The sequence below is a fragment of the Tinamus guttatus genome, unplaced genomic scaffold (assembly GCF_059628265.1).
Source record: "Tinamus guttatus ecotype Peru unplaced genomic scaffold, ASM5962826v1 Tinamus_guttatus_pri_ptg000639l, whole genome shotgun sequence".
NCBI lineage: Eukaryota > Metazoa > Chordata > Aves > Tinamiformes > Tinamidae > Tinamus > Tinamus guttatus.
The window spans coordinates 4,411,673-4,426,880 of record NW_028289173.1 but is presented as its reverse complement, the minus strand read 5'-3'; the positions used below and the strand labels follow the sequence as shown (position 1 = coordinate 4,426,880).

The 15,208-nt window shown below is 39.7% G+C and overlaps 1 protein-coding gene across 4 annotated transcripts; it reads left to right on the top strand.

Moving 5' to 3' along the window:
• Window positions 1-4,356: 4,356 nt before the first annotated feature.
• Window positions 4,357-10,721, top strand: LOC104570173 (ovalbumin-related protein X). 4 transcript variants are annotated; one of them, XM_088535649.1, is made up of 7 exons: window positions 4,357-4,551; window positions 5,172-5,237; window positions 6,508-6,636; window positions 7,457-7,574; window positions 8,416-8,558; window positions 8,888-9,043; window positions 10,320-10,721. In XM_088535649.1, exons 1-7 carry the CDS (start codon window positions 4,384-4,386, stop codon window positions 10,719-10,721), a joined length of 1,182 nt encoding a protein of 393 aa, XP_088391775.1. In that variant the 5' UTR covers window positions 4,357-4,383. The 4 variants fall into 4 exon arrangements, with proteins under 4 accessions (XP_088391775.1, XP_010215472.2, XP_088391774.1 ...); XM_010217170.2 differs by having other exon boundaries at window positions 4,384-4,551; window positions 5,172-5,222; XM_088535648.1 differs by having other exon boundaries at window positions 4,384-4,551; window positions 5,172-5,222; window positions 7,457-7,579; window positions 8,421-8,558.
• Window positions 10,722-15,208: the final 4,487 nt, after the last annotated feature.

The following is a 15,208-nucleotide window of genomic DNA, read 5'->3' as shown; positions in this document are numbered from 1 at the left end:
GTCTATGCTGCTTATGCCTTGCTGAAGCAGCATGAGGTAGGGACCAGATTTTCTATGGATCACTGAAAAAAAAAAAGAGGACGAGTGAGGCCAACCTTAGCTGATACGGCAGTGTCCTTTGGAAAAATGGGCAAGTTTTCTGTAAACATATCTGTAGAACGCAAGGCTTTTGAAGAGAGGGACATTTTCTCTGTATGTTGTCCTCTGCGGGAACCTCATGCAGTTCAATTAAAGTAAGAACAGAGTCCTGTAGCTAGTGAGCAGGAACGCCATGCAGCTAGGGGCTGACCTGCTGGAGAGCAGTTCTGTGGAGAAAGGCCTGTGAGCCCTGGTGGAGAGGTCAAACAAGCAATGTTCCTTTCTGGACAAGAAGGCCAATGGCATCTGGGGTGCAGTTAGGAAGAGCATTGCCAGAAGGTGAAGGAATGTGATTTCTCCCGCTCTACCCAGCCCTGGTGGGGCTAGATGCAAAGTGCTGTGACCAGTGTTGGGATTCCCAGTACAGGAGAGACTGGATAGAATCCAGCAAAGATCTACAAAGATGATTAGAGGACTGGAGCATCTCTCCTATGAGGAAAGGCTGAGAGAGCTAGGCCTCTTCAGCCTGGAGAAGACTGAAAGGGGATCATACCAGCATGTACAAATATCTCAAAAGAATGTAGCAAGAGGATGGGATCAGGCTATTTTCAATGGTGAGCAGTGATAGGACAAGGGGCAATGGTCACAAATGGAAGCATAGAAAGTTCCGCCTGAATATGAGGAAAAACGTCTTAACTGTGAGGGTGACTGAGCACTGGCACGGGCTGTCCAGAGAGGTTGTGGAGTCTCCTTCTCTGGAGATAATTTAAAACCTGCCTGGATGTGGTTCTGTACAAGACACCCACCACAGTGTCTCCCACATTAGCCTGCCCTTTAACCCTTGCCCACAAGCTCTCAACTCACTCATCATCCACTCCCAGGTTGAGCTCCATGCATTCCAGCTGCTCTCTCACATAAAGAGCAACTCCACCACCTCACCTTCCCAGCCTGTCCTTCCTAAAGAGCACATAGCCTTCCATGGCAGCGCTCCAGTCGTGTGAGCTATCCCACCATGTCTCTGTGATTGCAATGAGATCATGTCACTGGGACTGCACACAGATCTCCAGTTCATCCTGCTTATTCCCCATGCTTCGTGCATTGGTATACAGGCATTTCAGGATAAAGCAGCCCAGATTACCAAAAAGGAACACTAGACAAGCTGTGATGAAAAGCACTTACCGTCTTTAGACAACATACACCCTCATGACTGCTGTAACATTCTCAAGTGGAAAGCCCATTCTGAGTTGGTAAGCTGCAAGCAGTCACCAGGCTCTGCACATATACTCCTGTGTTTCAGCAGAACAAAATACACTGCAAATGATAAGGTAGCCCATTTCCCCCTCACCAGAGAGTGTAACCACTGCTGTATGTTTTGTGACTTCATATGTACAAATTGTACATGCAAATAGTAGAACATGTACTTGGAATTTCTGTTATTCATCCCTGTAGCCTTTACAGATGGCAGATTTGTTTCTTTGTTGCTCATCAAGTCTATTATTTAGTAGAGAGTAATAGCTTTGTAAATTTGAATTATATTTGATATTGTGCATTATGATTGTCTAACAGACCATGAATGCTGCTTCAGACAGATTCTGTACCTTATTCACCTGCCATAATAAAAAGTTAAATATAAAAAATATATGAGAATGGTCTGTGTATATACTACAAGCTTTGTTACTGTGACCTGTGGCAAACGCAAATTAAAAGTTCACTTTCAATCATTCAATTATTCTTTAGATGCTATTGGCTGGTTAAAATTCATTTCTGAAAACTCTAGAGTATAACAACAAAGCAGCAAATATTCTGTTCCTTCCTTGGCCAATGTCATCCTCCATTATCTACTTCATCTCAACATTGATGCTCTGAATGTTTTCTTTAAAATGATGTGTTAGTAAAATGTGTTTATTCCTTAGACTTCCTCCCCTGACCCACACTTGTGGAACCTCAGATTACGCCTGATAAAGTAGGCAAAAAGCTTTGGTATTATCTAGGTAAAAATATAGACATTCTGTGATAGATATTCAACAAGACTTCAGTCCTCAGACTCCAGGAACTCAGTTCTGCACTTGGGCAGAGCAAAATAAATTTCAGTCCTAATTTTTTCTTTCCAAAATTAAGTGGAATTTTTTTTTTTGTATGAAACAAAGCCCATTTCTTTTTTTTTTTTTTTTTTTTGAGTAGAACTGCCATCTTGCAAGCTAGTTCTGCTTGGATCTGCAGCTCTTCAACATCAAATTGTTGCTGTCTGTGAGGCACTTCCCATTACAGTATGGATACTGTAATGAGTTGTTGCATTCATATTAGATATCCAGCAAGTACCCCAGTGTCCACTTTTCCCTCCATCCTTGGTGGGACTACTGTGTTAAATTACTTTCTGTGTGCTTCTCATACATAGTGCCTCACAGGTGAGAACAGGAGAAATAGCTAGGAAGAGAATAAAATCTTAGTAATCTGATGTACTTTCTTGTAGCTCCTTTATAAGGAGAGACTACCTATCCTCAGCTGTAACTGTAGATACCTATTAATGATGGGCTGTCATTGACTATCATCCGATATTATTTCTCCTCACATTTCAAGATTTATAGACTGTGAAAATCACTTGACACGATGCAACAGCAAGGCTTATAAGAAACATACTATTTTTTTAAAAATTACATCTTATTAAATATCTTTGTAATGAAACTTTTTTTTCCTTACATTTTTTTGCATTCATTATTCATTTGGTTCTAGTTGCCTGTAAAGCCAAACCACATGAATGAATTCAGCAGAACAGCTCTGCAGCAGATTTGTATACCATTGTCTTGATACCATATTATAAGATACAGTAAATCTTTGAATATTTCATTAGATGTTACCTCAATAAATAGAGATTGAGTAGCTGAAAATAAAGTATCAGTCTAATGCTCATCTACTCATTCTTTCAAAGGGTGATAAATTAAAAAACATAGAGTTGATGAATCTCTGGTTTACAGTGGGAGTGTCCCAAATGGTGCAATATATATCAACAGGAGCTGAAAAGACCTGTTTAGTTTCAGCTAGCAAGCTTGAATATTACCTGCCTCTTTGAAGTTTGTGGGGTAAGTAAGTTTTCTTCCAAGTAAAATACAATATCTAATTATTTATTGTATTCTTTAATATGGAAAAAAGTTATTATTCTAAGAATTTTATGGTAAGTATAAGAAAAATATGTACAAACACCAGGACAGACAGTAATTTTAACTGATTTTATCAATGTGTTTTATACTGTTTGACTGTCAAATATTTTAGGATGTGCAAAATCTGAGTCTTTGAATATCATAGCTTTGAGTTTCTTACCTCTTCTTGAAAATCTGGTGTCACATTAAAACAGTTCTTTTATCATTTTAATAATTCTTTTGGAAATCAAAAAATGGTTCTGTCTCTCTATGCTAAATCTCTAGAGAACACAGGAGAGGAAAAATCTCACAGTTCACTGTAAATGACTGTGGTTTCACAGTCATTAATGCCAGACACTTCTCAGGTCACACAAGGGAACACATCCATTCCAAATCCTAAATATGCTATTCCTCTGACTTTAACTATTATTTTACAGACAAAAGAACAACATGCAGTTTATTTGGTCTTATATTCGAGAAAGTAAATGACTGCAGGATTCAGTGAATACCAACAAGGTGCCACATTCATTCGCACACATTGGACATTTAGGGCGGGAAACAGGAACACAGGGAAAATAAGCAAACAAGCTAGTAAGCAAAGGAACAAACAAAATGCTCAATAAATCTTCAATTCAGCATCTAAGAAACCAGCCAGATTTACAGAGAAATATATTCTTATTATTCCTCCAAATTACAGGAAAGTAATCTTCACATTTATATTTACTTGTACTAAAAAGCAGCAAGAAGCACACTAAGAATATATGAAACTGGCTACACTTTAATGAAAGACTCAGAGCCTAAAAGAGAAATGAAATACGAAGTTTACATTGTCTCAAACATCCCCTGAATATCATGGGGAATTTCATCTATCCGTTGCTATTTTTTATTACAGTGAAGCACGGATGAAATTATCTATTTCCTAAAAGGCAAATCAAGCTTGCTTCTTGATAATAAGCTGGTATCTTGATGAAGGAAAACACATTTGGATAGAAATAGGTCAGAGGTTTTAAGATTTCTTGCGATCACAGAATTTGTAGTCCTTTGCTTCAGTATCACAGAAAAAGCACTGAAATAACAGTTTCTGGGTTGTTAAGATTATTTCATACAGTAAATGATACATATCACCACTACACAGTCATTTCTGTTTACTCTAGCCAATACAGATTTTACAATGGGCTCCATCAGTGCAGCAAATGCAGAATTTTGCTTTGATGTGTTCAAAGAACTGAAAATCCACCATGCCAAGCAGAACATTTTCTTTGCCCCCCTGAGCCTCATGTCAGCCCTGTCTATGGTCTATATGGGAGCAAGAGGTAACACTGAATCTCAGATGGAGAAGGTAAGCTACATAAAAGGATACAAGGTGTTTTGTTGTTGTTGTTGTTCTGTTTATGATCCTGTTCACCTCAGCTGAGGTGACTTTCTCAAGCTGAGAGCCCCATTTGTCAATGGATTCAAACTTACCTAGAAGAAGAATGAAATTCAGCCATGAAGTTTGCACCTGGAAAATGCAATATGCCATTGTCTTTCACCATGCAGGACAAGAATGGTCTTTGGTTTGCATTAGTAAAAGGGACTCCTGAAGAACGTGTTTAAGGCAGGTCTCATACTGCAGCTAACATTCTCTCTCAGACTGATCCCTTCCAGGTTTAATAGACAACTTGCAATATACAGTGGAACATTCAGAAAACAAGAAAACATTCTGTTATAAACAGAATGCAGTGTGGGTATAATGCATACTAGTTACTGGAGGAGGAACCTGGAAAGCAGGGATCTAAGCAGAGCATCATATTCTCAAATTTTTGGTGGCACATGAGGTAGAATTGATTTGAAGTTTGCATGCGATTTTTTAGTTAATCTGTGGGTTAATCAGACTTGGTTATGCTGAGACAATATTTTCAATACAAACATCATTAAGTCTCAGTAATTTCCACATTCTATTGCTGCTTTCAATGGTAGGTTCTTCATTTTGATGAAATTGCAGGACTTGGAGGAACTATTCCCAGCAAAGTGCAGAAATCTAAGGTATGTTTATTTCTCTTCCTTTTTTTTTTTGGTTGTTTCATTTCATTTGAAATAAAAGTTGTTTTGACTGTGCTTTAGGTTGGGCTGACCCTTTCCCATACTTTTGCTAATGTTCTCAGTTAATGTAAGAGGAAAACTCAAATTTGTTCAAAAAACAGAGACAAAAGACAGAGACAATTTTTGTTCGAAAAACATAGGCTGCACCAGAACAAGTGGTAAGACAGGGACAGATGCTTTGGGCAAATGGATGCCTTCCTGGGTAAAAATGCACTTGCACATCTGTTAGTGATGCTAGGGGACAGCGAGTGAAAGAGACTTTGGAGCAAGGGCCAGATTGCAGCTGAGGCTCCAAACTGGGGCAAGAAGATGCTGTGAAGAAAATCCCCAGAAAAGTCAGTGACTGGACAGTAACTGCACTTATCAAAAAGCCACAGGGCCTTTCCCAAGATCCACTTCCCACTGCTACTGGAAGAGCACCATAAAGGGTCCCAATTTCTTGGCACCACATGCATGCTGTACTCTGCATTCATCTACTCTCTCTAGGAGAACAGAACCACACACCCTCTTACATTCCCACCTGCTTGGGATCCTCAAATGCGAAGTGGGACTTACACAAAAAACACGGACTTTTTTTTTAAGAACAAGAAAAGCTAAACTAAAGGTAACATCAGCTAGAGGTTATAATGGCTGGTAGTCACCTAGAAAAGAGCAGTTCAACACAATTCTCCTCAAAAAATGTGGTCTCAGTTTGTAATTAGAAGTGTAACTTTTCCTTAGGTAACTTGCATCACGTAGAACACTATTCTTGGGGCATTAAACAGTTGATTTGGTTTCCATCATTTTATGGAAAGATTCTTGACTCTCCTAACATCTAAGCACTAGTCTCATATCTGCAACATTCAAACATTCAAGAAAACGCATACAGAAGCAAAATAGTAGCGACTCCATCTAGAAGCACTCACCAGTTTCAATCATTTAGACCTGACTTGTTCTTCAGTCAGAACCTTGCTCCTGTGCCATATAGCTTTTGTTTCATCACTGAGGCTTCCTGCTGGCTATCACCTAGAAAGTGTCACCACATACAATGAGTTAAATGGATCATATGCTCCATGGAGCTTTTATACTATAGTATAAAGTATACAAATATAGTTATTTTGCAAATAACTAAGCAGTGTTCTTTTCCCATTTTATTTCTCCCTTAAAAATAGCTCTCTTCCTAGTAAAATAAGCTAACACTGTGTACCTTCTTATCTTCTCATTAATAACTCAGTGTGGCAAGTCTGTGAATATCCAAATACTGTTTAAAGAACTTCTCTCTGATATCACTGCACCGGAAGGCAATTATTCGCTTCACATTGCCAACAGACTCTATGCTGAAAAGACATGTCCAATCCTACCGGTGAGTTGCACCATGATTTCTTGCTAAGTTTCAGTGATTTCTCACTAAGTTCAGTATAAACCGGTAGCATTGCCTAAGCAAGGGAATCCATTAACCAAATACTCTTCACTGAGGTAGCATTCCATGGCTTTTTGGCACAGCCTAGAAAACAGCTTGAATGGAAACCAATTCCAGGCAAAATGATGGGCCTATTTAAAAAATGAGTGGGTTAATAAATGAAATTATTTGGGTATACAGTATTTCCCCTAACCCACAAAAGTCTCTTCGTCATTATATATATATATATGTATATATGTGTGCATATATATTTATATTCTTTTTATAGTCTATAATATTACTTCAGCTCATTTCTTGACTTTAAAACTCACTTTCAAAAACAGCTTTTGAAAGACTCAAAATATTTCACTTGCCATTTTCACAACAAAATATACAAATACTCTAAATCAAAGCAACTTATTTTGAAGTTTATAAGGAAAAATATTTTAAAAGAAAGAGTAGATGTAATGATAAGAAAACTCTTCAATGGATCTGGACCAATGTTTTATGTTTTTGGATTGTACTTTATTCAAGAAAATATTTCAACATCTCGAACATACACTCTTAACTGGTCGAGTAAGTAAATGTTAGATGTGAAAATGTGAGGAGTAAGAATATTTTTTGCTACTCCAGCTTTATGAGTTTGCTCTAGTAAGTGAGGAACAGAGAACAAGGCGAATGTGACGTTACCACACAAATGAAGGCTCTTTTATAAACATTTATTTCACCTTAATAATGTTTTAAAGACTGGCTGCTTTAATGGCTGCAATTGCTGTCTTTACAGATATACCTAAAATGTGTTAAGAAACTGTACAGAACTGGTCTGGAAATGATCAACTTCAAAGAATCATCAGATGAAGTCAGACAGCTTATTAATTCCTGGGTGGAAAATAAGACAAATGGTAAGGTCAGGCAAGACTTTGTTACTATTGTCACCGTACTGAGCAACTTCAAGGTGAACTAAAAATCAGAGAATAAATTTATTCCTCTCATCTCCTTTACAGGATATTTCCCATAGAAATGGATTATTTTTTGTACCTGTATGGCAGTAACACTGGGTTTCTGAATGTATTTGGCAAAGGCAGAGGTGACAGGATATGCACAGCACACATTTTTGTGACTAGAGAGCTTAACTCATGCAGTTAGTCCAGGTTCTAAACCAATGGAATCACTTTACATACATATACTGGATGTAGAAGGCTTCTGGGACATGAAGTATTGCACACACTAGGCTGATGTGGGGAAAAGAATGATTCAGTAGCTAGTGATAATTTGTGATAATTTATTAGCACTTAAATGTAACGAAAAACATGAGTGAAGTGCGAAAAAATAGGATAGCTGGAGACAGCAGATGTGTTTCTATCTCCTATTCCTTCTTCCCTATATAAATCTTTTTTTTTTCTAGCAACTAGCTTGAACCATAGCTCAAGCTGAATCTATTCCTTTCAATTGGCCTGCCACTTTTCAAAATGTCTAACCAGATGCACAGAATTAACCATTCTATGCTAAATTATTCTCAGGAACCTGATTATCTATGTACAGCCTCCTGAGGATCAGGAAGGCAAGTCAAGCAACACCACATTGATAGATCTCTTAGATGTGACAGTAAGGCAATGAAAACAAAGCTCCACAGGAAAACACAACTCCCACCCCCAAAACCCTCCCTGTGCCCCTCATTGCAGGCATTTGCACATGCCAAAGATGTAACTTACAACATGCTACCCTGCTTCTTCTCGCTTAAAGGACAGATCCAAGACTTCCTTGAACCAAGCTCTATTGACCTCGATACTGCGCTGCTACTTGTAAGTGCTGTTAACTTCAAAGGGATGTGGAAGAAAGCATTTAGGAAAGACCACACCAAGGAAGTCCTCTTCAGAGTGACAGAGGTAGGGGTGCATGGACACAACTTCTGGGTAGGAGGACAGGCTGTTGATGATCACAGCAAGCAGGCCAGGTGTTGCACATCCATGTCATTGTGGTCATCACCCTGGACCCCAGGCTGTTACCACCTGAGCCTAAGCCCAAGGAGTGTCTGTAACAGCTGTGTCTATCCAGACTTCCTGACCACAGCAGCAGGCGAGAGAGGAACACGGAGATGCATGGCACCTTGCCTGACAATCAAGTCCAGACCCTTTCAAAGGCTTGTGCATCACCTGGCTAAAGAAACATTTCTCCCCAGTCACAACTTTTCACATTTCTGTTTTTTTTTTTTTAGAAAGAAAGCAAACCTGTGCAAATGATGTGTCAGAATGGTACATTCAAAATGGCAGTGGTGGCTGCTGAGAAAATAAAAATCCTGGAGCTTCCTTACGCCAGTGAAGAGCTGAGCATGGTGGTGCTGCTGCCTGAGGATGTCTCCAGACTGGAGCAGGTAAGGGTCTTGCAGGGCAAGAAGCAGAGTTATCAGTTCAGAGAGTCTTGACTGCTGCGGGACCTTTCACTGTCCACTGTCCACTCCCAGCCAGCTTCTTTAGATGATGCCGGCAGTGCTGGCTGGGTGCGATGCACAGCAGGCTCCCAGCTGTGACTTGGCTCAGGCAGAGACTGGATGCTCAGAGGAATCCCTTGCCTCAGCTTAATAAAAGCAAGTCTCAAGGCTGCTGTAGCCATTCAGAAGACCAGATAGGCATGTTTGCAAACATTTTTTTTAATTGTTAGGGTATTTCTCCAATAAACAAATACTGATGACAGCCAGGCATTCTTTGCAAGAATCACTGGTAGATGTTTTCACAAAACACTAATAAAATGCTATAAATGCACTTTCAAAATATTTCTGATTACATTAATGGATAAAATGAAAAGTGATGCAAAGTTAGTTAAAATATGTCTTTAATAAAAGAATCTCCATTTTCAAATGATGAAACTCAACAAGATAAAATAACTGATCACTATCATTTAAAGCGGTCTAAAATTCAGAAGTTACATGAGATATAAACGAAATGCCTGGAAGATACCTGTAAGATCCATGTCAGGCAAAGAGCAAGAAATTTGAGGCTAATGGGATGAATGTCAACAGCAAGAGTGTTTGCAAGAATTCATGAACATGCAAGGACTGAAGATAAGAACAGTAAAGAAAACAAAAGAAAATAGCAAAACTGCTTTAAGTCAGATTCAATGGAATGGATTAAGTCCAGGAATTCTGAAAAAAAAAGGAAACAAAATCAGAATTCCAATATCAATGATTTTAAGTCATCATGATGATATCCAATTATATTTCTATATTCAAGAAAGAGTAAAAAAAGATGCCACCTACTTTTAGCAATTCATTATTCTTATTTCAGTAAGTGACTGAAATTATTTTTACAAGAGTTATTAAAGACATAGAAGTGTTTGCATTTGTTTGGTATTAAACTGTATGTAAATTCTCATTGCATTGTTTGTAATCTCTTTCACCATTTGACTAATTTGCAAGCCACACAAACTGCTGTGCTGCGTCACATGACACAACAGTTTAGCTTGACACGGCAGACCATTTTGTTATTTTTCCCCCCCCTTCTCCTTCCCCTTCTCCTTCCCCTTCTCCTTCCCTTTTTGCTTCCCTTTTCCCTTCCCCTTTCCCTTTCCTTTTTCCTCCTTTTTCTTTCTTTGAGTAGCCTTGCTAAAAATGAATGATAGGAGAGATTTCATATCCCTGCATCTCTCTGCAGCTGGAGAGCACAATCAGCTTTGAAAAAATAACTGAGTGGACCAGTCCTGACTTGATGGAAAAGAAGATAGTGCAAGTGTGCTTCCCTCGCATGAAGATTGAGGAAAAATATAATCTCACATCTGTCTTAATGTCTTTGGGCATGACTGACGTGTTTGGCCCTTTGGCCAATTTGTCTGGCATATCTGAAGCAGAGAATCTGAAGATATCTAAGGTTTTCCATGGGGCATCCATGGAAGTCAATGAGGCAGGTGTCGAGGTGGCAGGCTCAACTGAGGATGTGGAAGACATCAAACAGTCTCCTGTATCTGAGGAATTAAGGGTCAGCCACCCATTTATCTTCTTGATCAAACACAACCCAACCAATGGCATCATCTTCTTTGGCAGATATTTTTCCCCTTAAAAAGACAGACAGATGGAAATAATGTTTTTCTCTCCACAGAAACAGACCCTCCTTCCTCTAGTATGGTAGCATAACCTCATCTCTTCCATCTGTTCTCCATGTTGAAAGCCTGATCTAAATAAATGCCCACTTGGGAAGTCTCCATAGCAAAGCCACATTCAATTCCGTATTAGAATGAATGAAGCATCTAGGAATGATATTTCTTAAGTTTTCATGAACATATTGCAACTGCTCATTTTAAAATATAATCCTGAAAAAATCTGCATCTTGAGTTTGGTTTCTTTCTTTGTATCAGATTACCAAGAAATAGCCTAATAGAATCTTGATTTATTCCTATGTACTTTTCAATACAATTCCAGTGAGTGTTGAAGAGTGCCTGGCAGTTTCTGTTCAAGGAACAAAAATTCCAGCAACTTTCTCATTTCAGATTGTGCCTGAAAACCATATAACTTCCAAGAAATAAAAAAAAATATATATTTTTTTCAGAAGCAGAGAATTCAAACCCTTCAATGACTCACTTCACCTTTTCAAAAGTTCAAAAGCTCAGGGAAAGAGTAGGTTGACAACTACTCAATTAAGGATTTCCCATCCATATTCTTGAGAGAAGGAAATCTGTTGTTATTATTAACTATCTCCATGTAAGTCCATAGTGTGGTGTACAGGAGCAGATCTGAGGAATAAAAGACTTAGCATTGTAGATCTGGCATTCAAACTATTTGCATATCATCAGGGTATTCATGATATAAACCCAGTTGCTTTTCAGTGGCAAAAACAAGTACAAAAAAATACGCTTTGCTTCTTTTTTTTTCTTAAAAATAAAAGCAGTGATACGAACAATTCCAAGAGAAGTAAAATTTTAAGATTTACTATAGGTGATTTATATGGAAAAGCTGTTAATCCAGTTCTACTAAATTTAAAAGCCAACATATTTAAATAATTAGAAGAATTAAGAAGGATTTTGTTGAAAACTAGCCTTTCTGTGATTATTGATCACATGGCAAGTCCTGAAAGGTCTGGACCATGAAGAATGAAATAAAGAAATGGGTAAAAAGTGAAGGAACCATATTGCTTACGGGCAAGAACAAAGTTTCTTCTTTCTCACAAAGGAAAACAAGAGGCAGGAAAGAGTGCAAATTCAGCAATACTGAACAAAACCTGTAAACAAATACCTATATCTGGGTCTTGACTCACTCATGCCCAGGCCATCAAAGACCATGTAAGAAATTTAATGCAATTTAATGAAATTTAATGCAGAGGAAAACTTTTCACTATGTAAAAGGCAATGTGACCAGTGACCGGGATATTGTATGGCTGCTGTGACCTCCGTTGTCTCCAAAATGACATGGAGATTTGGGAGAAGAAGCTCTTCCTGTGCCCCAGAGAGATGGGATGTTATGGTTAAGCTATTCTCATGCCTCATCTGCTGAGCAAGAGCAATATGTGCAGGCGCAGGACATGTGGCAAGAATGGAGGCACAGTCTGAGCAGATATTGAAAGCCTCCTTATTGACAAAGGTGACTTGACATTTTGCCAGTTTATTTTCTAGAGAAATGGCCACATGTTTCTTTGCTAGCCTGCTTTGCAGCATCAGGCAGAAGGCTTGACAGGTAGGATATGACATGCAACAGAAAATCTGAAGCTTCCGGCCTTCCAGACAGCTAACGCATCTCCAGAAAGAATGAAAAGATCTCCAGTGGTTCATCAGTATCACAGAATGGTTGCAGTTGGAAGGGACCTCTAGAGATCATCTAGTCCAACCCCCCTGCTCAAGCAGGGACACCTAGAGCACCATGGCACAGGGTGGCATCCAAGCGGGTTTTGAAGATCTCCAGAGAAGGAGACTCCACAACCTCTCTGGGCAGCCTGCTCCAGGGCTCTCTCACCCTCATGGGAAAGAACTTCTTCTTCACATGGAGATGAAACTTTCTGTGTTTCAACTTGTACCCATTACCCCTTGTCCTGTCACCAGCCACCACAGAGAAAAGTTTGGCCCCATCCTCCCTACATTCTCCCCTGAGGTACTTGTACATGTTGATCAGATCTCTTCTCAATCATCTCGTCTCTAGGCTAAACAGGCCCAGCTCATTTAGTCTTTCCTCATAAGATAGGTGCTCCAATACCTTAATCATCTTTGTTGCTCTACGCTGGACCCTCTCTAGGAGCTCAATGTCCCTCTTGTACTGGGAAGCCCAGAACTGCCCACAATACTCCAGGTGCGGCCTCACCAAAGCTGAGTAGAGAGGGAGGATCGCCTCCCTTGACTTGCTGGCAACACTCCTCCTGATGCAGGCCAGGATCCCATTGGTCTTCTTGGCCACAAGGTCAACCAGCAGGTCAAACCCTAATCTGTTCTGGTACCTGGGGTTATTCCTCCCCAGGTGCAGGACCCTACACTTGTCCTTGTTGAACCTCATGAGATTCCTCTCTGCCCAACTCTCCATCCTGTCTAGTCCCTCTGATGGCCACAGAGGCCTCTGGAGTGCCAGCCACTCCACTCAGTTTTGTATCATCTGCAGACTTGCTCAGGGTGCACTCTGTCCCCTTGTCCAAGTAATTGATGAACAAGTTGAACAGCACTGGGCACATGAAGGAACTGAATGCTCTGTGCGAAGACACCCTGCTAACTCACATCCTGCATGGCACAGCCCAAGGACTAGCTGCCCTAGCACAGCTGGCCAGCTGACGCGCAGTGTATATGCATCTGGCATAAGGGCCTGGTCATCTGTGCTACTTCCTTCTGGCCCAGTGAAGTAAAACCACCCAGGGCCACATTCTGCCTGCCAGCTGACCTCAGGTACTTGAGGAATGTCCAAGGGACTCTGTCATACCTCACCTGTCATGGTGACCAACTAAGTGGCTGCTGTGTGCCCTGGTCCAGACCCAATATGGCAGCAGCCACTGGTGCTGTGTGCAAACACAGAGAATAGGTGTGAGTCCATGTAGGTGTGAGACTTGTGACCAAGGCCATCATAGGATCCACCTATACCTTTCATTATCACTGGAAAAAGCCAATCTGATTATGTCAACATTGAGCTACAAACGCCCTTCTAACAGTCTATGAAAGATTAAGGCATTATTGCAGGCATCAGTTTCAATCTCTTCAGGATGGTGTAGTGCTCCAGTCTGAAGGAACTTGATCAGACAACTCATTTGGTTTGCAATCAGGAAGGGCCACAATCCCAAGGAACAGCTGGGAGTAAAAACTCATTGATAGCCAGAGAACCCAGGTCTGTGAAGGCAACCCCCAAAACAGTCACTGACAGTCACACTGCACATGATGATTTCTCATGTTCTCTTTGAGTTACTCCTTCTGTCCCTCACAGAAAGGAAACTTCCTGAGGCACAAGTACACATGCAAAACAATTAACATGTTCCTTTGTGCTGGCAAAACAGCAAGTTCACAGATGACAACCAAATTCTGAGTTCTGTGTAGGCATTTGCGTTTGGTGGGAGGCTTTGGTCTATGAGCTGACCTGAACTTTATATCCTTTTGGAAAGGCTCAAGTTTCTAAGAGTCTGTTGATTTAGGGACAGTTTCACAATGAAGTGCCTGCCAGAGCAAAGTGCAGCAGAGTCTTAGCTGACCTCTTTCCTGGGAAAAGGCATTGTCAAACAAGAATGTGTGACAAAACACACCATTTTGTGTTTGCATTGCATTACAGAGTATGCTGGACAAGACAATTGATTACTAACTGTCCCATGCTTTTGAACTTCTGGAAGGTTTCCTTAATATCTTTAGGCTTTATGGTAGATTTGAAGGTGCTAAGTAGATTGTAAAAGATTCTTTTATCTCATTACCCAACTGCAGAATTTCCCTGATCAAATTTTCCATTTACTCTAGGACTGACTGTTACTTATGCAACTTGCTTTGCATTTTCCATTTTTTCAAATAATAAGAGAAATGATAACAACAACAATAACCTGGGTCATATATTAACAGTATTCTGGAGGAGAAGCTTCTTTATCCACTGGCAAAATAAAAAAATTCCTTTGTCAATATACTTAACTCAAAAGAGTTTTGAAAACCTAAGAGCATTGCTATGCTTCAAATAGGTGTTATTATGAAGCAGCTATACTGATTGAATTTATTTTTTTTGGTCAACATTAAATTGCAGACTCTATATGTTATTCAAACATGTGCCTCAGGTGGTTGATGCACAAATGCTGTGGTGGCTTATAGAAGTTAGAATGTACTGCTAGGCATGTTGATCATCTGGAGTTATTGTAAGTAAAAGTGCCTGTTTGGCCCCAAAATCCAGCCATCATTTTATTAGATAACCATAGATAAACAAAGAACAGACAGCATGGGGCATGTCACAGAATTACACAAGATATATTTCAAGGAGCTCTGCAAGTCTGTCTTAAATACATCTGAGAAGCTGTACTACTACTTTCCCAGGTGAAGCGGATAAGGTAAGCATTTCTTTTGATTATGATTGAGGTTGTAAGTTGCAATTTTTTAAAATGAGCTCATAATTCATAAGAAA